This window comes from Aspergillus multicolor (genome assembly GCF_047715735.1).
Source record: "Aspergillus multicolor strain CBS 133.54 unplaced genomic scaffold BDW74scaffold_28, whole genome shotgun sequence".
NCBI lineage: Eukaryota > Fungi > Ascomycota > Eurotiomycetes > Eurotiales > Aspergillaceae > Aspergillus > Aspergillus multicolor.
Window position 1 is genome coordinate 187,330 of NW_027395979.1, and position 22,298 is coordinate 209,627.

Sequence of the window (22,298 nt, forward strand, 5' to 3'; positions counted from 1 at the left end):
TACATGATCCCACCAGGACAGATAACCCAGCGCTGCTGTAGCGCCGAGAAAGCGCGCGAGAGACCCATGGCAACCAGCCAGATGCGCCGGATGCTCTCGGCCAGGATCCAGAGGTGCCAGTCTTGTTGGGAGGGCGATGGCGAGTGTGACGGGTGGCCGAGGAGGGCACCTGAACAAGTATCGTTGGTCGTGCATACAGCTTTTGCAGCGGAGTGGAAGAGCCTGTTCGCCCAGCTTTCTTGCACGGCGATGTGGCCCTGCGCGACGTAGCGGGCGCGGATGTCGCCGTCTAGCAGACCGATGGTCTGGTAGGTTAGCAGGGCGTGCAACCTAGCAAGCTGGGTGAAGAGGTCGGGGTCGGGGTCGACGTTTTGTTCCTCTTCAGCGGCATGGGCATCAGTCCACTCCTCCGCGGCCCCCCTGTCGAGCTTCAGGACCGCCCCGCTCTCACGCAGCAGGTCGTTTGACCTCTCCTCTACAATCCGCAGGATCGTGTCGGTGTTGGCGGGTGTGCGGTGGATGTAACTCGCCAGCGTGGCATATGCAACCTGCACGCATGATGGAAAGGTCGCGCTGTACAATCGGGCATGGATGAAGGGGTTACTCCCCGTAGCGACCCAGCGCTCGAACCAGGACTGCAGAGTCGCTATGTACTGCTTCATCATTGTCAAGGTGATGTCCACGTCTGCTGCGGTGGCCACGTCCGCTCGAGTCGTGATTGTCCATGTGTCGGGTGTAAGGAACCAGGTTGTCTTGAGGGGCGCTGGATAGGATGTTTGGACCAGCGACGAGGCAAAGGCAGGGAAGTCGCTGTCGATAAGCGGGAAGTCCATCTCCAGGTCCAAATCCAGGTCCAACATGAGGTCGTCTGGTAGGATGGTGACGGTGTCCTCCCCTCCCTCCACCTCTCCCTCAGCCAGCGGCCCCGGTGCATCCCCAACTTCCACCCTCGGTCGGACCCTGACTGGCCGTACTGAAGAATCTGCTCTGCTTGGTCGCAGCCGCGAGTAGACGCAGGTCATGCCCTTCTCCGCGCAACGAGCACACGAGGGCACCTGCCGACCGCATTTCCGCTTCGACCGCGCGCAGGCGTTGCAGGCGTTTGACTCTGCGGGGGAGAGCATCCCGGCAACAGTAGTTTCTCTTTGGAAGTTATGAGGGAGAAACTGACTCCAAATCACTTGTCTACAGCGCATTTGTCATCAGCTGAGCCCCTCTGCAAAGCCATTGGGTCTTGGTCCGCACGCTAGTCCGACGGCGGGGGCTAGTCCGTGAGGTAGGCCCCAAGAGCTTGGTGCCGGGAACAAAGAGCGAGCGGGCGAATGATGAGCAAGATGGTTCGATGGCCGAGCCCCAGGCGGACCTGAACTAAGGGCGGGCTAGCTCATGGGCTGAGGCTGAGAGTTCTGGGTATAAGTACATCCCATGGCAGGGTCGAGTTGGAATTGCTATCATCCTCAGTACTCGAGAACTCTCTACATCAGTCCCACCAACGAGCATCTACAGTCGCCGCATCGCAACCCGTTCAAAATGTCCGTCTACGTTATTACCGGTGTTTCCAAGGGGATCGGGGTGAGTCTACGTACCATATAACTAGGCTACACACACCTACTCACCTCTGAATCCAGTTCGAGTTCGTCAAACAGATCTCTGAAGACCCCAACAACCTCATCGTCGGCCTCGTCCGCGACAAAGCCGGAACAGAGAAGAAGGTGGCAACCGAACTCGGCGACCGCCCCAACGTCCACATCCTCCACGGCGACCTCACCAACTACGCCAGCCTGAAACAAGCCGCCGACGACACAGCCGCTATCGTCGGCGACCGAGGCGTCGACTATCTCGTTGCGAATGGCGCACTCGTGCCGGACTTCGACGCCTATGATCCCATCGGCGCTCTGTACGTCTAACTACACCTCCCCTCCTCGCTATCATTGAAGGAATCATGGCTAACGGAACAACTTGCTACAACAGAGGCGGCGACGACAAAGCCGCAGAGCTCGAAGACATCTCAGCAACGCTCTACCAAACAAACGTCACGGGCAACATCCACCTCTTCAACCTCTTCCTCCCCCTCGTGAAAGCAGGGACTGTGAAGAAGGTCATCGCCATCACCAGCGGCCACGCAGACCTCGACCTAATCAACGCCCTTGAAATCGAGACTGCGGCAATCTACGCGGCCTCCAAGGCGGCTTTGAATGTCATCGTTGGCAAGTTCAGTGCGCAGTATAGGAAGGAGGGCGTGCTGTTTGTGTCGTTGAGTCCGGGCGTTGTGGAGGCCGGGCATTTTGATCATGGTGCGTATATCGCTCTATTCAAGGTGACATTGCTAATGTTGTGTATGACAGTCACCCCCGAGCAGGCTGAAGGCCTGAAAGGCTTCATGGGCAAAGTGGTGGCGTATGCGCCGCACTTCAAGGGCCCAACGCCCGTGGATGAAGCTGTCCGGGTCATCAGGGCGACCTGGGAGAGAATTAGCATTGACACGGGGTATGCAGGCGCGTTTACCTCGCACTATGGGAATAAGAAGTGGGTGTAGATGGATCCAGTACAAGGGCAAGCTAGATGTTAATAATGCCGACGCCGGATATCTTCGTGATGTAGCCAATGTCCTCAAGTTTTAGAGTGTGGATGTCAGGAAGAGCAAGGACGTAGGTAGCTATAGCGTCTATACCAATACAAAGCTGAACCAGTACTCGGACATGGGCGGGATGAAACCAGGTTTTACTATTCAGGCGTTAATGATTGAAGTCTTTGCATTCAATAACCACAAACAAGGCCCGACCGCCCTTCTTCTTTCCAGAAGAACCCCGGACAGTTTAGATGGTGGAATGAAAAGCGAGCAAAGTCAACATCCGAAATACCGCTGGAAATGACATGTCATACCCTCACTTGGAGTCTGGGAGTGTGCCGAGGCGGAAGTTTATCCGCGTGCAGGATCTTGAGCGTCTGCAGCGAGCGCGCGCCGGCCTTGACGATCCGCGTGAAGATAGCGCGGGCGAGTGGTGTGTCTACTGCGGCACTGATCAGGGTCTCGCCGGATGGCTCTGGGTCATGCTCAATTGCGAGGGCTGGGGACTCAGAGTCGGAGTGAGATGTGCTATCGGGATTCTGATCTAGGAGGTGGAATTGAAGTGTAAGACAAGTCAGACGCGTGGTTTTACCAAGGGCATCGTAGACCGCGACCTCATCTGCATTGCCGTGCGTGCGGCGCAGGGATAGCCTCAGATCTTGGATGTGCGGGCAATGCGTCTGAATCTCCTTGATTCTGCTCACCGTAATTCGCGGCCCAGACTCGGCATATCGAGCAGGCGCTATAAGCGATAGTGTACGCAGAGACCGTCCATGACTGAACAGGAGCTGCCGGAAGGATTTCCCCAGGTGCGGACCTCCCGAAAGATGGACCCTTTCCAACCGGACACGACCCAGGCCAAGGGCCGACAGGAACCAGGTTGCTGCATCGTCGAGACGGGCCGCTTTGTCTGCGCTGTATTCTTGCGAGATTCGGTCCTCGGGGGATTCGGTATGCAAGGCCAGTGTTTTTAGCATGGCTAAGCTGCCGCTGTGGGTGCTCAACGCCATCAGAGTCTCCGCCTGGACGTCCCAGAGCTGCAGGGTCTCCAGCGCTGAAAAGTCGAGGCGCGCCTCCCAAGGTGTAAAGTGCTGCATGGTGGCTGGGCTTATACTTAGGGTCTGTAGACGGATGGGCTGTTGAGATTTTGGATCATTCTCTGCCTTTAGAGGGAAGAAGCCGCGCCAGGGGGATCTCCCTCGCTCTAGGGCACGGACGTACTCGAGGCTGGACCCGAGGGCTCCATATACAAGATGCAATTCCTTCAGATTGGGTGCTAGGCCAGCTGCCATCTCCATGGCTGCTTCTTCGTTGTACTCGACGCAGCCAAAGGTATCGTAGTGTGAGATGGGTACAAGGATGCTGCATAAGTTTGGCGATGTGGCCAGACTGTAATCTCGTTGGTCGATATCTACCGGGTGGTCTGCGTCCTGATGCAGACTGGGCATCTTGAAGGCTCGGATGTGCAGGCTGCACCGAGGGAGCTGTTCATGCAGGATCTGGAGCAGGGAGGGTGGGAATTGAGATTCGCAGGCCCAGACAAGGTCTTGGAGACCGGATAGTTGGCGCAATAAGAGCATGAGGGAGGTCCATGTTTCCTCAGGCTCGTACCTGGGCTTGAAGTCGAACAGCTTGGAGAAGATGGGGGTGTAGAGCTGGTCCTTGCGGGTCAGCTTGTCGGCATATGTCTGAAAGTTGGGATATTCGATCTCTCCACACTCCTCGATATCCGTAGTCCACTCGAAAATTGATAATTCACGGACAATTGTGAATGCAGATGCAGCCTCGAGGATATCGGACCACCGCTTGACCTCAGCACTGAGTGTGGAGTTACCAATTTTCTTGCGGGTAATTGAGATGCGCCTGAAACGATGCTTGACAGTGAGAGTGTAACATTGTTTACCAACAAGGGCCAGATTGCGTACATCGCCGACATATTCGCAGATCTGGTCAACAATTTCCAATGGAAGGGATGATAGGGAGGTCATGCTGCCCCCCTAGATATGAAGGGAGGAGGCATCAGAGAGGATCGAGACCTGGGTTACCCCAACGAGCTCCAAGCCTGCCAAGATTTATTACCCCTCATATAGCGTTCTGTCAGTGGATTCCTCGGTTTATACCTTCTCTCGGCAGTCCGGGACTTCCTGAACAGCCACACAATGGCCTCGGAGCCTCCGGCCTGGCTAGCCCTAAGTTTGTTATGTTAAGAGCGGGGTATCTTTGGATGGCGATTCATCTGCGTAAGATGCAAGCAATAATAGCTAATATTACCTATGCCCTTCTATTAACCACGTATGGTGTAGGCTCACTTCCACCAGCTGAACAACGTCTTGTCCTTGGATGAAATAGGGTATACGCAAGGCATAGCTGTCTCGGCAGCCCCGCTAAGGTCAGTACCTTGTATAAAAATGCTATTAAAGTCGGAAACTTCAAGAGCTTGACCATGGGATCCCATATTGCCAACTGCAACCACATCGATGGGTCTTGCTCTGTCTGCAACGGTCTGCCCCTGTCTCTGCCGTAACATCCCACTGCTTCCGACAACGGACTGGCAAAAGGGAAATCTGTCGTCCTCGGGAGCTACAAAGTTGTGCGATTAGGATAGCTCCACGACCAATTTTGCATGAATGGCAAGGAGGCCGAGCATCTCGCTCTGGCGAGAAATCAGAGATGGGCGCAGTTACCGTACCGGTAGGCCGGGACACTTCAATCAAGCGAGAATCTAGCTGCTGGAAACAGAGTAGGATGCTTGGGAGTTGCTGAGAATGTGGCTTCATAATGGTATGGTCCTCATAAAAGGTAGGTAGGCTCCGCCATTGTGAGGTAGATGGTTAAGAGGCGTCAAATGCTCAGCCTCAACTCAGCCCGCTCATGAACAACCCCAGACCTTGTTTCTGCCATCTCCTTACATAATGCTGCACTGGAACTATCTGATTTCAAGTCTAGTGGCTTAGATAGTGGGAGCACCATGCATGCCGGACCCCGGGGCCTTTGTGCCGGATTAGGGCTAACAGGCTTAGCTCGCCCACGCGGTGCGCACGTACATAGGATAACCATCTTTTCTTCGACAACGAGTTGCTCCAGGTGTAGAGTCCGTTTCACTTCAGAATAAAAATAAACAAGTGAAATGCTCTGTCAAATCTCCTATTTTCTTTCCAGCTGTTTATTTCCTTCATACCCAGTTCTTTGTTGCGGCGCAGACAAGCCGCATTAGCGCCAGCCACTAAGCCGGGGGTACAAAGGTCACAAGGCACGATTTAGTCCCTATCCTGTCTAGCCTACTACAAGCTGCATGAACTATCTGCTCCTGCTTCCCGGATCCATTCCGTGCGTGTTTTCCTGGCATCTTTCCCATGTTTTCTTCTTCCTCCCTCGCCGCCATGCTCTGAGCTCCCCGCGCAACGACTCGCCTTCACCTCGCCCTGCAGCACAGGAACCCCGGAAACATGTCAGGTCTAGGAGCTGGGAACTTCACATTCCCAACAGATTCCGTCTACCAGTTCATCGTCGCGGATCTGGTAAACGTCACCTGGACTGTCGATGCGCCCGTCATCTCGCTGTACGAGACCTGCGGGAGGAAAGACTACATCTTAGAGGGTACTCTACTCCTCTGCTCTATCCGAAAGCCCAAAGATCTAAAAGACTACTATTGACTGAGTATCTTCTAGATCAAATTCCGAATAACAACAGCTACGTCTGGACCGCGACGCGCGACAACTACGTCGAGAGTGGATGCAAGTTCTCGCTACAACCGTTCACAGCTGAGGGCGAGTCATACGGGAACAATGTCACGAGCGTGACGTTCGGAGTGTCGAAGCGGTATACGGATGATCCTGATCCGGTGGAGTATAACTTTGCGATCGTGACGGAAACGGAGACAGAGACATCATCCACGTCGACACCGACTGCAACGGCGACGACGACGACGAGTGCAACGACAGAAACGACATCACCCAGCGAGACGGATACGGAAGACAAAAAATCAAGCGGCCTATCGACATCAGCAAAAATCGGCATCGGGCTCGGCGTGCCACTGGGCGTCTTACTGCTGGTAGCTATTGGACTAGGAATATTCTTCTGCCGACGACGGCGGCAGCGGCGGAGGGCACGGCAGAGCGAGATCCGGGAGATAAGACAAAGCGATGGGCTGGCGCCGCTTCCTCCGTTCGAAGGTGTCAATGTGAATGGATATAAAAACCCTGCGCGCTTGTCGCAGGCGGAGACATTGGCGACCCAGGTGTCGGGGGATCATCGGCATCATAACCGGAATTATAGCCATGAACTGAGGTCGGAGTACTCAGCGACGGGGGTAACAGAGAGGCCAACAAGCGAGCTGATGTCCTCTGAGCGGGCGGAGTTGGGATGATTCCAGTGTAATGGGGCGGAGCGAACTGGACGGAATACATAAATATAAGATAATGTCAGACCAGATGGGCATTCGGTATTTGGATACGGCCTTTGAATGATTGTATGTAATGACTATCAACCAATATTTATTTTTCCACAGTAAACAGCCCTGAATATGGTTCAACTTACCTTAGCACTCGAGTGAGTATTTCAAAGGGCGATGGGCCGGCATCCGTTCTGGATTAAGGCTGCCAGGACCATGAGCCGGGCCTCTGTAGGTAAGCAGTGCTAGGTTTCCTTATCAGACCAACGACATTGGCTTGCGTTCAAAATGTGGTAGGAGAGAGGAACGGTGAGTAACAGAGGCGGCACTGTCAATAACCATCCGAGGAAACTATATAAAAAAAGTGGGGAATATAGTGGCCTGATTTGCTGACGAAAGTGCCCTTTGAACAGAGCTTCCCATAGCTTAGTGTGAAAAGCTTCAGCTGAACACCACGCAACAGCCAGAGCCTAGTTGTAGAAGTGTCCACCCCTCAGCGTCCGGACCATCCCCCGGACGAGGACCATGTTGCCCTAAATGTAACCATCGTATAGTCCAAACAAAGAGTGCACAGGCAGCCAGAATGTTGAAGCTATCAGCCATGCGGACATCCTTCGGCAAAGCTTATAGCAGCGGGAAGACAGTGAGATTGATGAATTATATTTAGCGAACTGAAAGGACTGCCATATAGTTGAAGGCACTGCTGAACCCCCGAGCGATGTAGGTGTCTATCTCCGATCTCCGAAAGCCCGTCGGGGATTGGTCCGAGGCCGAAACGCTTGGCACGAATGCAGCGCCGACCGGCCGATCTTGCCACTGCGCCGCTCTCAACCATCGAGAGTTCGTGGGCCATTGATTCTATTGCATGTTCACAATGCACCCGTTGTTGATGTTCTGGGGACGACTTGGGGCCCGATTGCCCGTGTCACCCTCCAGACCCATGGGCATTGGTGTAGTCGGCGTCAACCTTGTGCAGGGCATTTGCAGCAGACGCGTCGCAGGAGCTCAACGGATCCATATACCCGCTGCAGTCCCAGTCGACGGTAAAGCGGACAGTCAAAGCCTCTTTGGTTTATCGCTGCAGCTCTCGCAACGGCCTATGGACGGAAATGCAACGATGCAGTACACAGAGTATCCCCGAGACAACGCGACATTCCAACACGGGGTTGCGACCAAGCTCGCCGTGGCAGAGAAATATGGCCTCAGTACGCGGGATCTCCGCGTTTTCGACCAGCAGTCGGGGTCGCCACATATATTGGTTCGCGACCGTTCAGTTTTGCTCCATTTATTTGACCTGCGGGTACTGGTACAGCATGACCACGCGCGACTCTTTGAGGAAGCGAATGCGTCAGACCAGGACACGAAGAATGGCGACAGGCGTTGTGTCTCGCGCGTGTTCAGCCGCAATATGGAGGATAATTTGCGGGATCAACACCAAGGCAAGTCCAATAGCCAGCCTTACGAGCTATACGTTTTGGAGACGGCATTGTCATCGGTGACATCAGTACTCGAAGCCGAGTATCTGTTGCTGGAGAAGCAAGTCTCCACAGTTTTACATCTGGCCAACGCAAGCACTCTGGATGGGGAAGAAAGTCTCATCCATTCTCACCTACGCACAATCCTCGAACTGAAGCGAAAACTCATCAGTGTCGAACAGAGGGCACTCCAGGTGCGAACCGTCATGCAGGAAGTTCTGGATGAAGACGAGGACATGGCCAACATGTATTTGACCGATAAGCAGGCTGGAAAGCCGCATGGGGTAGAGGAGCACCAGAGTGTGGAGTATCTCTTTGAGGCGTACTTCAAGGCCAGCGGTGCCATTGGCCAGGAGACTGCAAGCCTGATGAGCCATATCCGACGGACTGAAGAGACCATTCAATACACTCTGAGTGTCCGGCGAAACCAAATCATGGTGTTGGAAGCGAGAATCGAGATTCTGATGTTGGCCTTGGCGGGTGCAACTCTGGTCGCAGGCTGGTATGGTATGAACTTGGTCAACCACTCCGAAGAGAGCCCACATGCCTTTGCTGTTGTTGTGCTCATCTCATGTGTCGCCGTATTGGCATCGTCGTTGTACGGGATGCAAAGGTTATGGCGAATCCGCAGAGCACGATTACGGGTTTGATGCCCGAATGCCCGAAAGTCGACTAAAATACCCTATCATTTGATGAAAGTTGCAAGTAGATCCCATTCTCCTGTAGCGACGTATCCCAAGATGCCTTTCAAAAGAACAGATGAGCTTCTTGACCAAGATACATCCGTCGATGTGCACTTACCCAGTCAAAATGTTCCATTGGGTCAAGTAGAGAGGGGGAAGAGATCCCTGTGTTGTTCTCTGCTTCAGTTTGAGCTGCATCGGATGCTGATAAGGTAAACGCAAGATTACCGGGCGTCGCTTCAACGTCTAACGTACAAAATGTTAGCAATTCCGACCATTCACTGCGGAGTAGTAACTCACTCAGACCCATAACGGGCGCGATATCTTGCGCAGTGTGTTCCCTGGTGGATGAAGCTGCGTCACTCTTCACTCGATCCATCATTGGGCTCACAATGTCCAATACACGCCTAGACCTCTTGCCCTCAGTGCACCACTTCACCCAGATACTAAGTGCTTCCTCCAAAGCGCTCAGGACTTCTATGCGACGCCCACTGGTGGAACATGTTTTGGACGCAGAACCATGGCGAAGCCCCAGACAGAGAAGCATACTGGCGAGGAGAAAGTCATACGTCGCCATGTGCGTAAGCTTCCACAGCTGGCCTACAAAGAGTCCACCAGGTTGTGTTTCGCGATAAACGTACGACTGGTGGCGAGTAATTGCAAGCGCGGCGTCAAGGCATGTCTCCCAAGACAGCCTATTTTGCGGTCTCATATATCGCCGATGCAGTAGGCATCGAGACCTTTGGAACAACAGATCTAAGCACAGACGCCTCATCACTACCGTGGGCGAGTCCGTTACCGGTGCACTATCCCGCATTTTCAAGCAGGTCGGAAGTGCCTCATGCTGCGCACATAACATCTCGTGCAATTGGACTACAGTTTCATACGGTGAGGGCTGCACTGACGTGACATGGCCGTGTATCCGTCCCAGCGCGATGACCATTCTTGTTTTTGCTCGAATGTACGTCACGACAGCACCGGCGGACTCTGGCCGAGAGGGTGGCAGGACGGTCATATCCGGATCCATCTCTTCAGGGAGGACGTTGCGGGGCGACTGGGTGTCGCAGTCCCGCTCGTTGATCATTCGAGGAAGACCTATTTGGAGGGAGACTAGGATGTCGAGCTGAATGACGATGGCCCACAGCCGCCTCCTCATTTCGCCCACAAATATTGAGATGTTTGGATAGTGGGACGGGTCGCGGTGATAGCCCATTCTCATTGCAACCCGAACTATCGTCGCCAGGACAACATCCAGTCCGAAATGCGTATCTTCACACCGCAGGTACTCGCTGTAGAAGTATAGCACTAGAGCTTCGACGGTGTAAGTAGTCGGCTTAGTATAGTCACTTAACATCAAGCATTGCGCACTGCATCTTCGGTAGAGGATTACGTTTTCTTGCGCTTTCCCCTCATTCGCGGGCAGTGATTGTCCGGACTGAAGCATGAGTTCAGTCGCCAAGCACAGCATACTAAACAGCATACTTAGCCAGTTCAGACTGGCGGTGCTAGGATCCTTCCAGAAACGTTCGTACTGCAATGCTTCGAGTTAGCGACAGTGCCAAACTGACGGAGAACAGATTGACAAACTTCTTCTTCAAATATTGGCCCATGGCTGACCCCTACCGTATGTTCGATTCACTTTAGCTCTTATCACCTCTAAAACAAGCAGTGCGTGACAGGAACACATACATGCGGCCAGGTCCAGCGAGTTGAAGTATTTCGAAATTAACCGATCAACTTCGGCCTTGGGCGGAACGGATGCCAGCAGTTGTTTGACTGTGGAACCCTCGCGCAGTCCAAGGAGTAAGTCGGGCCATCGGGATGATTGCTGTTCGCGCGTCTGTTGACCACCCAGTATCTATGGTTTCGGGGGTATGAGTGTTTGTCGTCGGAGCAAAGACAAGCCTCTTACAGTATCCGCAAGGACAGCCCAGTGCTCGCCTCCAACGTAGTTGGTTTCGTTCCCAGTGACTTGAATGCGGCCGACGGAGCTCGCAATCGATGGCGCATTATCAGAGGAAGTTGTGTCTTTTTCTTGGGCCAGGGTGTCTGAGAGACCGAGCTGGCTTCGGACCGAATTCAAGCGATGAGAATTAGCGATAGGGATGGTCGCATAGCTGCAATGAGCATGTTCACCCCGAGCGACGCAATTCTTGCAAGGTTGATTTCGGTCACATCGCACTCTGCCATGCTCGGTCAGAACTCTGGCACGATACGCAGGCGAGGTTTACCGTAGTACTTTCGCTTTCGACAGATATTGCATGACAACTGCAACTTGTCTCTGCGTCGACGTTGCTGAGCAAGGAAGTCTGCGGACATTACGTCGGCTCAAGAAAGAGATGGAGATGATAGAAAGAGGAAAGAACAAACATCGGCAGGAAGGAAAGAGAAGGAGGAAGGCAGTCACGTGCTGCGGCCCGGATCATCCCCGACTGACACTGTCATCCATCTCCATCTCCTATCTCCGCTGCGGATCTGGATCCCTGTCTTAGCGATCACTTCTATCAATCAAGAACTTGCTTCTGAGCAATGGGGTTATCTTTGATAGAATCCGATGAGTCAACGCCAGCAGCGATGCCCCGAGTCACTGTCCGAGCGACCCCCGAGCGACCCTCCGATTAGCCTCGGAGGCCTCGCGAGGAGATCAGAGGGGTCTTTATTGATTCATGGCCCGACTACTGTTGACTATAAATGGAGAGTCTCGGCGTCTTAGCAACTGCAGAATATTCGTTTGGCTTCCAACTTCCCCGACTGGTCATCTACTGCCATACTAATCCACCAAAACGGTTACCGTCTCCGCACGCCATGGCAGACAAACTCGAGTCACCCCAAACTACTAATATTCCATACTGGCGGCTGGTGTTCGAGCGAGGCGTCGTCACCCAGGAGATTGTTGACTACCAATATCCGGGGTCTGGTACCGAGCAAGACCCGTATGTCGTGAGCTGGATCCCTGATGACCCTCGCAATCCCATGCGCTTCAGCCAGTGGACAAAATGGACCATCACCATGTCAGTGGCTATCGCGACTCTGGCGGTATCGCTTGATTCCTCTGCTTTCACGGGCGGTGCAGCACAGATCCAAGAAGAGTTCCAGATCAGCACCGAGGTCGTGACGTTGGGGGTTTCACTGTTCGTCCTAGGCTTCGCGATAGGTATGTGGCCTGCTGGAAATTCAAACCTGCGGCATAACTTACAGAGATATGCAGGGCCCTTGCTATGGGCGCCTCTCAGCGAGCTCTTTGGCCGGCAGCCCCTCTTCATCGGCACCTACTGCGCCTTGACGGCATTCAACTGCGGTGCTGCGGGTGCTCAGAACAGCTGGACGCTGATGATCATGCGATTCTTTGCCGGCGCATTTGGATCATCGCCGTTGACCAACGCAGGGGGCTCGATTGCCGACATGTTCCCCGCGAACGAACGAGCCCTTGCAATGAGTATGTTTGCAGCAGCTCCATTCCTCGGTACGTCACACGGCCCATTATTTCGCTAACCTTGAGCTTGCGCTCATTGGTACAGAAGCATAGCGGCTGACGTTTTGCGATTAGGCCCTGTTCTTGGTCCTATCATTGGCGGCTTCCTAGGCATGAAGGCCGGCTGGCGCTGGGTGATGGGTCTGACAGGTGCCTTTTCTGGGGTCGTCTTAATCATGGGCACCTTGCTCATTCCTGAGACCTATGCGCCGGTACTTTTGCGCCACCGCGCGGCCAAGCTGTCGGCAATGACGGGAAATATATATATCAGTAAGGCCGACATCGAACAGGGAAAGCCTGACCTGAGAAAATCTTTCAAAGTTGCGCTATCACGGCCATGGGCGCTCCTATTTCGGGAGCCTATCGTCTTTCTACTTTCCTTGTACTTGGCAATCATCTACGGGACACTGTTTATGTTGTTTGCCGCCTATCCAATTATCTTCCAACAGGTTCGAGGGTGGAACCAAGGCGTGGGAGGCCTTCCATTTCTCGGCATTATGGTGGGAATGCTACTTGCCGTCGGTTACACGATCCTTGACAACAATATGCGTTACATAAAGACCGTTAAACGGCACGGTGGCACCGCATCCCCTGAGGCACGATTGCCGCCTTGCATACTTGCGTCGATCACGATACCAATGGGACTATTCTGGTTCGCATGGACAAACTCGCCCTCAATTCATTTCATGGCCTGTATCAGCGCTGGCGTCCCATTTGGCTTCGGAATGGTCCTTATAATACTGGGCGTCATGAACTACCTTATTGACGCGTATACCATCTACGCGGCGTCAGTGCTCGCAGCCAACTCCGTCATGCGGTCCTGCTTCGGAGCGGCCTTTCCCATGTTTACGAAGTACATGTACCAATCGTTAGGGATTCATTGGGCCTCGTCGATACCGGCATTCTTAGCTCTCGCTTGTGCGCCGTTTCCGTTTCTGTTTTACAAGTACGGAACGGCTATCCGGACGCGCTGCAAGTATGCGGCCGAATCCGAGGCGTTTATGCGCAAGTTGCAGGAGCAGGCCCAGCCGCAATCAAGCGTGGAGCCAAAAGAATCTGGTCGTACCGACAGCATTGCATCAGAGCCGAGCGATATGGCTGGAGAGAGCGATAAACCAGCCACAGCGTAGGCTCGAGTGCCTGTCACCCCGGTCATCTCCACCGCGTTCGCCCGCGCATTTCCTTCCCGCAGCATTTCGCCTCTCGATCAGCCTGATGCAGCTGCACAATGACTGGCATCTGCATCGGTGTATATCAGCGTTGTTGATGAGCAGAACAAACATTATTCTCTCCTAATACCTTCCTTTCTACTTTTGATGCTCTTCGGCTTGGTCTCGCATATAGGACTTTTCTTCTATGATACATTCAACAATATGACCCTTCACCCACAAAGCCAATACGACTTCATATGGGCACGAATCTAACCCTGGGCGTGCCTACATGACGGATGGACATATCATGCAGAGTGGAGCAGTGCAAGGTTAGGGCTGTCTATCCTACCCGCCTTTGTACAGCGTGACATCATCCGACCCAACACCTTATATAAACAACCATCTACCTCCCTCAATCCAGTGATCGTCACTGTGCCTATCAACACTTTCATCCCCCTTGAAGCTTTTAGTTGTCAATTATGTCCCATCTCGAGTGGCCCGTCCCCGCAGGTTCTGGCCAAGCCGCCCTAGACACCCACGCCTACAACCAGGTTGTTCGCGTCGATAATACCCTCCACATTTCGGGACAAGGTACACCGATCCCACTCTAATCCCATTCTCATTTTCCCAAGAACCCGAACATGAATCCCACCTTACTAACGAAAACACAGGCGGCTGGGACCAAACCACCCACCAAGTCCCCCCCTCCGTCCCCGCGCAAATTGACCAAGCCTTCGCGAACGTTGAACACGTCCTCCGCGCAGCAGGCGGAAAGGGTTGGTCCCAGGTATACAAAGTGCGCAGCTACCATATATCTCTCGACGAGGAGGCGCAGGCGGCCATGGTGCGGAACTTTCGAAAGTGGATGCCGAGTCATAAGCCGCTTTGGGCGTGCGTGCAGGTGGTGCGGCTGCGAAGTGACGAGATGAAGGTTGAAATTGAGGTTGAGGCGCATGATCCGCGGCCGGTGGGAGTGAGGGAGTTGGATGCTTGAGCTTCAGCTTGGCTTGTCTGCTCCTGCTTGTTTGTTATTCTTGTTCAATGATCAAGCTGGTAGGGGCGGAATTTCGGATGCCTTTTCTGAGCGCCACCGACACTCTTCTTTTTTTTATATTTCTGTAATCCTCATCAACATAGGTTTGATCCTTGGTCCTTTTCAATTGTGCTAAAGGACTTTCTCCTTTGTTTCGGATCTATGAGACAGCCGCCTTTTAGACCATGTCCCGTTACGCAACCTCTACTTCCTTGCCACAACAATTACCTCCCGCACCGTGCCTCTCCGCGCCCACCACCCCATCACAGCCCCCATCATCCTCACCGGCCGACTGATAACCCTCGACCCGCCCATACTCTCCCACCGCTGCATATGCGCTTTCGTAAAGGCATCGAAGCCCTCAAAGCAGTGCTCCGTGATGTCAAGCATTTCAATCCTGGCCTCGTCGTACCCGCACCGCCCTAGCATGCGGAAATACTCTGCGCGCGTGAGGAGATTGCACGCCGGCACACGCAGACTGCTGAATACAAAACGCAGCATTATTCTATCAAGTAGGGAGATGTTGTCGGCGAGTATGATATCCGTTGCCATGAGGGAGGCATCGAGGCTGCTTGCGTGCGTGAGGAGGGGGATGCACAAGGGGGAAAAGTGGTAGAGGGTGTCGAGGGCAAGGAGCCAGAGGGACCGAGGCCGAGGTCGAGAATAAGGCTGGGATTGCACGCATAAGCTTTTCCTTTCCTCGTGGGTGTTCAGGCGCTGCTTGAGGATCTCATGGAGACTGTCCGGCCAGGACGCCGGGTCCGCGGCGTCGGCGCAGTAGATGTGGTTCTCCTGCGTCTCTTTCTTTTCGTCTCGTATCTCAGCGTCAAGGGCGAGCTGTTTAGCAGCGTAGTCTGCTTGACAGCCGTTCAGTGTAACCCCAATATATGCCTCGAATGTCCGCGGGAACCGACGTCGCATGTACCGCGCCGTCTCCGCGCAGCCGCAGCCGACTTGCAAGACTGAAAAAGGATGGTCATGGTCCAAGAGACCAGCAGCACGCAGGAGCTCTTCCAAGAGCGCCTCGCACGCTTCAGGCAGGGATTGTGGGTTATTCTAGCGGCGGCAATCACAGAGTCAGTTCCAGGACCCATCACAACGTCGGTATCTAGGTAGACGGATGGACTGACCCTCCAGAAACCAACATTCATCCACATCGTCTCTGGCCGGAAGTCCAGGTTCAGCACCTGGTGCTCGAGGCCGTAGTGGTCCTTCAGCTCGAACGCGCCCAGCCCGCCGGCTTGCTCGATGCGGGAGCGTTTCTTGCGCATCTGCACCATGGGTCCGAGGATGGGATTCGATGGGCAGTGCCATATTACTGGGAGGATGAGGCAGGAGAGTGTGGCGAGGATGCCAGCCGTGAAGGCGAGGGCTAGGGCGGCATGGGAGTGGTGATTGAGATTCTCGATGCTGAGGGGGGTCATGGTGCGGCGTATAGCTGGAGCTAGGAGATGTCCAAGAGCATTGATGAACAAACACAGTGTCTGCTTTGAGGACAAAGGTATTGAACTAGTCTCAGTATGGATTCTTGGGGGCGACATCCTTGGGCAAACTTGCTCACTCCAACAAAACCCCTATTGTCATTAGTGTTTGTCTTGACATACGCGCGGTCTGCCTACCCTGCATATGGTCTCCTGACCTGACTGGCTGGACCATGGATCATTAGATGAGTAGATCAAGCCATTACGGAGTACTTTTCTGGGTAGGTTTGTCTAGTGCATCCCTGCATGAACCCCAGCAATGGGATAGCTCGCGAGACGATGAACGGGGGCTGCAATGTAACGTTAACAACAGCTCCCCAAATCAAGATCTGGCACAACTACCCACCTATATACCAGGCAGGTATGCCAAGATAGCCCTGCAGACCGCCAGATCTTGGTTCGGATATCTTGTTCCTTGACAGGACGCAGTCAGCAGGTTGTTTTGGGTGGAGACAGTACCATCCCCTTGCACGGTATTAAAATGCCTATTGGACCGAGCATGTCTCCAGTAGATTTATAGTTCTTCCTGACATAGTGGACATGCATGGGCATGTGCCATAGGCGGAAGAAAGACCCGGACTCTGGTATACCAGATTGAGAAACGACGAGTGACTGGCTATGGAACCGTAATCCCCCCCTTCAAACACCCTGCACGGCTTTCAGCTCTACCGGACAGGGGGTCTGCTCGGTTGCGTCTGTTAAGAGAATCGCAGAGCCCAGTCTCTCTGCTTGTACGTAATGGAAACCCTAAGCTGGCTCCCAGCGAGGAGCCATGCCCCCTTTAACCCAAAAGTCAAGGCAATGGAGATCCCTGATCGAGCAGCACCGGGCCGGATTACCAGAGTTGAGTATGGTGGACAACCCGCCTCCATCAATACGGTAGCAAACTAACAGAATACGTGGCGAGAGCTGGCAGTTTATGGGAAAAGAGAACATACAATATATCGTGAGCACTAGCACTACCTTAACCCTTCTACAGCATCTACACAAGCCCTGCATTCAAAACTTTAACCCTCAATCTCATCCCCCCCTTGGGCTTCGCACTCAACGAGCCCCCCGGAACCCTCTCATACCCGTCAGAGGGCAAATCCACCTCAAATGCCCTGATGAAAACAGCAACAAGAGCCAAAAGCTCCGCCTTCGCAAACCCCTGCCCGATGCAATTCCGCGGGCCATGCAGAAATGTCAGGATCGGCACCTTCCCGCCAATACTGGTAGCACTCGCCCTCCCTGTGTCAGGGTCAATCCACCGGCTTGGCTGGAACTCCTCCGCGTCAGGGCCCCAGAGGTCCCGTGAGCGGTTCACGGACCAGGGGGCGATGATCAGCCGTGTTCCTTGGGGTATGTGCTGTCCCATGATTGAGGTGTTGCGGATGGCGACGCGGACGGCGACGGGGGCGGAGGGGTATAGGCGGAGGGTCTCAATGATGACGCCGTTTAGGATGGGGAGAGATTCGAGGGTTTGTGCGAGGGTGCTTGGGGTCTTGTGAGTTGCATTGGAGAGGCTGGAGTGGAGTTCATTGCGGAGGGCAGTCTGTATATCCGGATGCTTTGCAAGGAGGTAGAGGGTCCATGTTAGGGCGATTGCTACTGTTTCATGCCTGTAGAGTATACTCAGTCGGAGCCCTAAATCACAGAGAAAATCGCAACTCACCCAGCGGTCAAGAAAGTCAGCGTCTGATCGACCAGCGAATCTTCAGACATCCCATCCTGCTTCATCAGCTGCGCCAGGATATCATTCTCATGCGACGCCCGTGCCTTGGTAGCCTTAGCCTTGCTTCGAATGAACGCCTTGCACACATCTCGCACTCTAGACGTAGCAGTGACGAACGCCCTCGAAATCCCAGACGGGACATGTTCGAGTGCCCACTCGGGCCCATAGACACTGACCGCAAAGAGCAGCGCGTTCGCAGCCGTCGGGGCAAAGATCTTTTCAAAGGACTCCGCCAGCTCGTTCTCCGGTTCGCGCAGGGTATCGAAGGTCCACCCGAAGCCTGCTTCGCCGATGATGTCTAGGCTAGCCCGTTGCGCCCAGCTGCAGACGTCGCTCTCACTGGAGGAGTTCTGCTTCATCTCGCTTGCGATAGCCTGCACCATTAGGGTGGACTTTTCCCAGAACAGCGGGTACAAAGACCGGATATGCTTCACCCCAAAGCTCTGCGCCATCTGCTTGCGCTGGGCCTTGTGCGCCGCGCCCTCGGCGGTAATGAGGCCGTGGCCCAGGATGCGGCGGAGGAAGGCGCTGTCGCCGGGGGGCCATTCAAAGCCGTAGGGCTTCTGGATGAGGGCTTCGTTTAGGGAGGTCGGGTTGGTGAGGAGGAGTTGCTCGGAGCCTAGGAGGCCGTGCAGGTGGAGGAGGCCGGTGTTGGGCGTTTCGTCCATGAAGCGGCGGTAGGCGTCTCCGCGAGGCATTTCGAATTCGGCGAGGGCGTGGCCGAGGAGGGAGTTTTTCTCCTGGTGGCCAGGGTTAGATGGTGCATGCAGTCGGAGGGGGCTGGCTTACGCGGGGACTTGGGAGGTGTCGGAGGGGGCTGAACCAGCGGGGTAGAGGAATATGGAGTAGAATGCATAGCAGATGGAGTTGATTAGGAGGGCACATAGGAAGCACAGGATAGGGGATGGTCCGTGGAGCAGCTCAACGGCCAGAAGGGCTTGCAACGCTGCGGCCCCGGGCAGGATGTGCTTTACAGCAATGGCTGGCATGTTTGTACGAAATGGTGATGGATGAATTGCTTTGGGTTCGGGTTGAGTAATTTTATATAACATTGACCAGCGGCATAGCACTACGGAGAGGTCTTGGACGATCTGTCAGGTTGATCTACACCCCTATCTAAGACTCTAGCCCTATTCCGAGTGACCCCTAAAACCAGCCCATCAACCCCTGGCTTCTGGTCGTTTTCCAAGTACAGCCCGCCCTTCCCTGCATGGAAGTGGCATTCCATATAGATGTCTTTCTCGTTTTATGAAGTCATGTGTTTCTATATCTTAGGTGACTGCCAGGGTGGCTTTCTGGGGATAGACCCTGCTGCTATAATGTACCATAAGGTAGTTCTTGACTTGAAACGCTATATGCAGTCTAGAAAATCAAAAAGCGGAGCACTCAAAGCTCAAATTCAATCGTATAGTCCTTGCGGATCTCGCTGTTTGCAAAGTACCGCTCCCCATGATAACTATCCAGTCACAATCATTAGCATGATTTTGTACTTGCAAGCAGCATCATCACGAACCTCCAATGTATAAGGCCCATAGCAACGTCCTTACAACCGGCGAGGAAAACGGTTCTTAGCAGCTCTCGTACATTCTTTCTCCCCTCATCACGGCCTACCCGCTCTTCAATCTGACGTATACCGTTGGCTTCAGCCTTCGCCAACTTGTAGCTCCGCTGCATTGCGCCGGCACAGTCGAGCCCCCTCGTTCATCATGAGAACCGGGACTAGCCCTTCGATTTGACTGTCGCGCTGAGAGGTTAGTCTGTTTTGAACAGATATGGATGTTGGCGAAGAAGACACTCACAGCTTCCTTGGGCATGGATAGCATATCGTTCGTTCTGCGGTTGTTAGCTCACGCTTTAAGAGAATCTCTGACAAAGGGAAGGCTGCCTACATATGCACAATATGCGACGTATGCTTCCATAGATCCGAAAGATCTCGGTCTGGGAGCGTAGACACTGGGATCGTGGCGTCGTGGATGAAGCTGGATTATCAGTCTATCACCCCCATCCTCACAGACACTCAGCAGCCCAATACTCACAACAACGTCGCGATAACCGGATATACAGCAGCCGTAAGATCCCTGCGCACCCAGTACTCCCCGACAGAGGGCACCTTATCCGCGACATAGATCGAGTCGACCGTGTCGACGCTCGCCACGAACGCCAGCATGGTCTGGAGGAGGATCTCGCATACGTCTACACAGATCAGTAAGCTTGTCTTTCTCTCCGGGTTCTACAGCTACCTCTGCTACAGCACTCGCGGATATGCTGGCCCACCCCGTCCCAGCACCGCAAGGCCTTCTCCTGCCCCGTTGTAAACACCGACAAGCCCGGACGCTTACCCTGGCCCAGAAGGGTGTGCTCAAAGTACGCCTTGCTCGCTTGTTGGTAGGCCGCTCGGCCTTGAGCATCGTGGGTTAGGGAGCCGCAATCGAATTCCAAAAGCGATGGTCAGATCTTGGATGCTATACCATGCTTTATAGGTGGGTTCATATGGTCGTCCCAGACGAAATACTGCCACGTATTAGCTATGAACTGAGCGAGATCCATGTGGGATGGTCCATACCCAAGCAAAATACTTAGCCACCGTGCATAATTTGGCGAACGAGGCATCCGCGCACACGATCGCCGCAAAGATGGTGAAGTTCGCCGCCTGCAGCTTTGCGCGCATTTGAGGCTCGTCCACCCATCTATGGCTGTTAGACTGAGCCATCGAAGCAGTACGTGGTGCCTCACCGTTCCAGCCACGGATCCAGGACCTCATCGCGGGCCTTCCGCCAGGCAGGATGGAATCGCGGCGTCCAGTCTGGGAATAGGGTATACAAGTTGGGGATCGTTGCTCGCTGGCCCCGGAGCGCCTTGCAAAACGCCTGGTGAGGTAGGCTCGTTTTGAGCTCGGGGGCGTCTGCGAGTATGGAGGGGGCCATTTCTACTGTAAGTTCAGATTATGTACTATGGTATGGTGGTGGCTTTGGCTCCGATGAGGCGTGAATTTGGGGTTCTGAGCTATACAACCGCGCTGGCTTGTACTCAGACCACTTGACTTCTATCTCTTCCTCTACTGGTATCAGCTGCGGCACGTCTGACCTCATTGCTCCAGGCTCGCTGTTTGAGCCGGTCCGGTCCGTCTTTCTCAGTCCAATCCAGCATTTACAGACTTGGTCGTAGTCAGCCAGATCATCTTGGCAGAGCATCCTCATGGTCCTTGTGCAAGCAGGCCCTCGTGCTGAGCGACTACTATCCTGTCTTCAATGAGCGGCATGTTGAGCTGGTCACGGACTCCATCACGGCTTTTGACGAGGCTGGCGTAGTCACTCAAGATCTAGATGGCAAGGAACGGCATCACGACGTGGACGTGTTAATATGGGCCACCGGTTCGTCCTGATCTCTCCTTACCTACGGTATATATTGACCGAAACAGGGTACAAGGGCGAGGAATTTGGCGTCGCCGTCCCAACAAGAGGCCGCAAAGGACATTTGCTGGCAGCCAAGTACAAGCCAGACATGTTCTCGCTCTATGGTAAGTCTCACTCGGCCTATCCAGAGACTCTTGAGAAGTTAACAATCTCCAGGCGTCGCCGTCGACGACTTCCCCAATCTGTTCAACCTCCTCGGCCCGAATAGTCTGGGTTTCGACATCCACATCGTGGACCTCCTCGAGCTGCAGGCGCCATACATTGCCCAGGTAGTAAAGTACCTGCGGGACAAGCAGAACAAGGCACCCCCGGGCTGCCGATACGCGGTTATGGCCCACGCAGAGCGTGTCCAGGATTGGACCCTGTCTCTCCGCGAGGGCCAGGCGAGGCATCCAGCTGCGGCGGCGAGCTGTCGGAGCCACTACAAGGTCTGTACTGTTTCAATTACAATGGGATCATGACGGTAGACTAACCGAACTGCAGTCGAAAGACGGAAAGGTCTACTTCTACCCATATGGCTACGCGCGGTACAAGAAGCTGGTATCGCGGGTGGACTTGTGCCGGGACTGGAGGCTGATTTCGCGCGTGCAGAGGCAGGAAGGAAGTATTGTGGAGGAGATTGCTGCTTCGGACTGTGCTTGATTATTCTATCTCTGTGCCAGTAGCAATAGCGTATCCAGCGCCCCCAGGAGCACTCAAACCATGTCCATCATCTGACTGTAGCTGGAGCTGGCCATCCCTCCTTGCGTCGTCGGTCTAGATCTCGCACTGTCAAGACTGCTACACCTGTAGTCTACCTCGTATCCCATAGGTATGTAGCGGAGGACATAATGACCTATCATCCCCTGCTGCAGTTACGTAAAGCACACCAGAGGCAGCCCTAAGCTCCCCGAACACGCCCGCACACCGCTACTCAT

General features: G+C 54.1%; 11 protein-coding genes across 11 annotated transcripts; 6 read left to right on the forward strand and 5 right to left on the reverse strand.

Moving 5' to 3' along the window:
• Nucleotides 1–1,530: 1,530 nt before the first annotated feature.
• Nucleotides 1,531–2,536, forward strand: BDW74DRAFT_181470 (uncharacterized protein; the record flags this gene model as incomplete). The annotated part of the gene is made up of 4 exons (XM_073730032.1): nt 1,531–1,572; nt 1,629–1,897; nt 1,972–2,294; nt 2,346–2,536. 4 exons carry the CDS (start codon nt 1,531–1,533, stop codon nt 2,534–2,536), a joined length of 825 nt encoding a protein of 274 aa, XP_073580483.1.
• Nucleotides 2,537–2,877: 341 nt separating this feature from the next.
• BDW74DRAFT_181471 (uncharacterized protein) lies at nt 2,878–4,557 on the reverse strand (the record flags this gene model as incomplete). Its single annotated transcript, XM_073730033.1, has 1 exon — nt 2,878–4,557. The coding sequence occupies one exon, from the start codon at nt 4,555–4,557 to the stop codon at nt 2,878–2,880; it is 1,680 nt and encodes a 559-aa protein (XP_073580484.1).
• Nucleotides 4,558–5,665: 1,108 nt separating this feature from the next.
• BDW74DRAFT_69695 (uncharacterized protein) lies at nt 5,666–7,231 on the forward strand. The gene is made up of 3 exons (XM_073733486.1): nt 5,666–6,166; nt 6,238–6,979; nt 7,106–7,231. Exons 1-2 carry the CDS (start codon nt 6,016–6,018, stop codon nt 6,933–6,935), a joined length of 849 nt encoding a protein of 282 aa, XP_073580485.1. The 5' UTR covers nt 5,666–6,015; the 3' UTR covers nt 6,936–6,979; nt 7,106–7,231.
• A 602-nt stretch (nt 7,232–7,833) lies between these two features.
• BDW74DRAFT_181473 (CorA family magnesium transporter) lies at nt 7,834–9,084 on the forward strand (the record flags this gene model as incomplete). Its single annotated transcript, XM_073730034.1, has 1 exon — nt 7,834–9,084. One exon carries the CDS (start codon nt 7,834–7,836, stop codon nt 9,082–9,084), a length of 1,251 nt encoding a protein of 416 aa, XP_073580486.1.
• Nucleotides 9,085–9,231: 147 nt separating this feature from the next.
• Nucleotides 9,232–11,436, reverse strand: BDW74DRAFT_169957 (uncharacterized protein; the record flags this gene model as incomplete). The annotated part of the gene is made up of 6 exons (XM_073727082.1): nt 9,232–9,363; nt 9,509–10,648; nt 10,705–10,736; nt 10,807–10,945; nt 11,030–11,300; nt 11,357–11,436. 6 exons carry the CDS (start codon nt 11,434–11,436, stop codon nt 9,232–9,234), a joined length of 1,794 nt encoding a protein of 597 aa, XP_073580487.1.
• A 486-nt stretch (nt 11,437–11,922) lies between these two features.
• On the forward strand, nt 11,923–13,719 carry BDW74DRAFT_181475 (MFS transporter; the record flags this gene model as incomplete). The annotated part of the gene is made up of 3 exons (XM_073730035.1): nt 11,923–12,271; nt 12,326–12,580; nt 12,665–13,719. The coding sequence occupies 3 exons, from the start codon at nt 11,923–11,925 to the stop codon at nt 13,717–13,719; spliced, it is 1,659 nt and encodes a 552-aa protein (XP_073580488.1).
• A 250-nt stretch (nt 13,720–13,969) lies between these two features.
• Nucleotides 13,970–14,820, forward strand: BDW74DRAFT_69726 (RidA family protein). The gene is made up of 2 exons (XM_073733487.1): nt 13,970–14,331; nt 14,412–14,820. The coding sequence occupies exons 1-2, from the start codon at nt 14,220–14,222 to the stop codon at nt 14,732–14,734; spliced, it is 435 nt and encodes a 144-aa protein (XP_073580489.1). The 5' UTR covers nt 13,970–14,219; the 3' UTR covers nt 14,735–14,820.
• Nucleotides 14,821–14,977: 157 nt separating this feature from the next.
• On the reverse strand, nt 14,978–16,197 carry BDW74DRAFT_181477 (SAM-dependent methyltransferase; the record flags this gene model as incomplete). The annotated part of the gene is made up of 2 exons (XM_073730036.1): nt 14,978–15,829; nt 15,904–16,197. The coding sequence occupies 2 exons, from the start codon at nt 16,195–16,197 to the stop codon at nt 14,978–14,980; spliced, it is 1,146 nt and encodes a 381-aa protein (XP_073580490.1).
• A 1,039-nt stretch (nt 16,198–17,236) lies between these two features.
• On the reverse strand, nt 17,237–18,957 carry BDW74DRAFT_181478 (cytochrome P450; the record flags this gene model as incomplete). Its single annotated transcript, XM_073730037.1, has 3 exons — nt 17,237–17,855; nt 17,909–18,708; nt 18,766–18,957. 3 exons carry the CDS (start codon nt 18,955–18,957, stop codon nt 17,237–17,239), a joined length of 1,611 nt encoding a protein of 536 aa, XP_073580491.1.
• A 653-nt stretch (nt 18,958–19,610) lies between these two features.
• BDW74DRAFT_181479 (isoprenoid synthase domain-containing protein) lies at nt 19,611–20,892 on the reverse strand (the record flags this gene model as incomplete). Its single annotated transcript, XM_073730038.1, has 8 exons — nt 19,611–19,712; nt 19,768–19,801; nt 19,858–19,947; nt 20,005–20,161; nt 20,209–20,367; nt 20,437–20,479; nt 20,532–20,655; nt 20,702–20,892. 8 exons carry the CDS (start codon nt 20,890–20,892, stop codon nt 19,611–19,613), a joined length of 900 nt encoding a protein of 299 aa, XP_073580492.1.
• Nucleotides 20,893–20,945: 53 nt separating this feature from the next.
• Nucleotides 20,946–22,023, forward strand: BDW74DRAFT_181480 (uncharacterized protein; the record flags this gene model as incomplete). The annotated part of the gene is made up of 6 exons (XM_073730039.1): nt 20,946–20,991; nt 21,066–21,087; nt 21,134–21,339; nt 21,387–21,485; nt 21,538–21,809; nt 21,865–22,023. 6 exons carry the CDS (start codon nt 20,946–20,948, stop codon nt 22,021–22,023), a joined length of 804 nt encoding a protein of 267 aa, XP_073580493.1.
• Nucleotides 22,024–22,298: the final 275 nt, after the last annotated feature.

Excerpts from the sequence above, each read along its gene's own strand:
- BDW74DRAFT_69695 (XM_073733486.1), top strand. The coding sequence starts at position 6,016 with ATGTCAGGTCTAGGAGCTGGGAACTTCACATTCCCAACAGATTCCGTC. Across the intron at positions 6,167-6,237 it reads GAAAGACTACATCTTAGAGG|ATCAAATTCCGAATAACAAC; the intron begins GTACTCTACTCC and ends AGTATCTTCTAG.
- BDW74DRAFT_69726 (XM_073733487.1), top strand. The coding sequence starts at position 14,220 with ATGTCCCATCTCGAGTGGCCCGTCCCCGCAGGTTCTGGCCAAGCCGCC. Across the intron at positions 14,332-14,411 it reads CCTCCACATTTCGGGACAAG|GCGGCTGGGACCAAACCACC; the intron begins GTACACCGATCC and ends ACGAAAACACAG.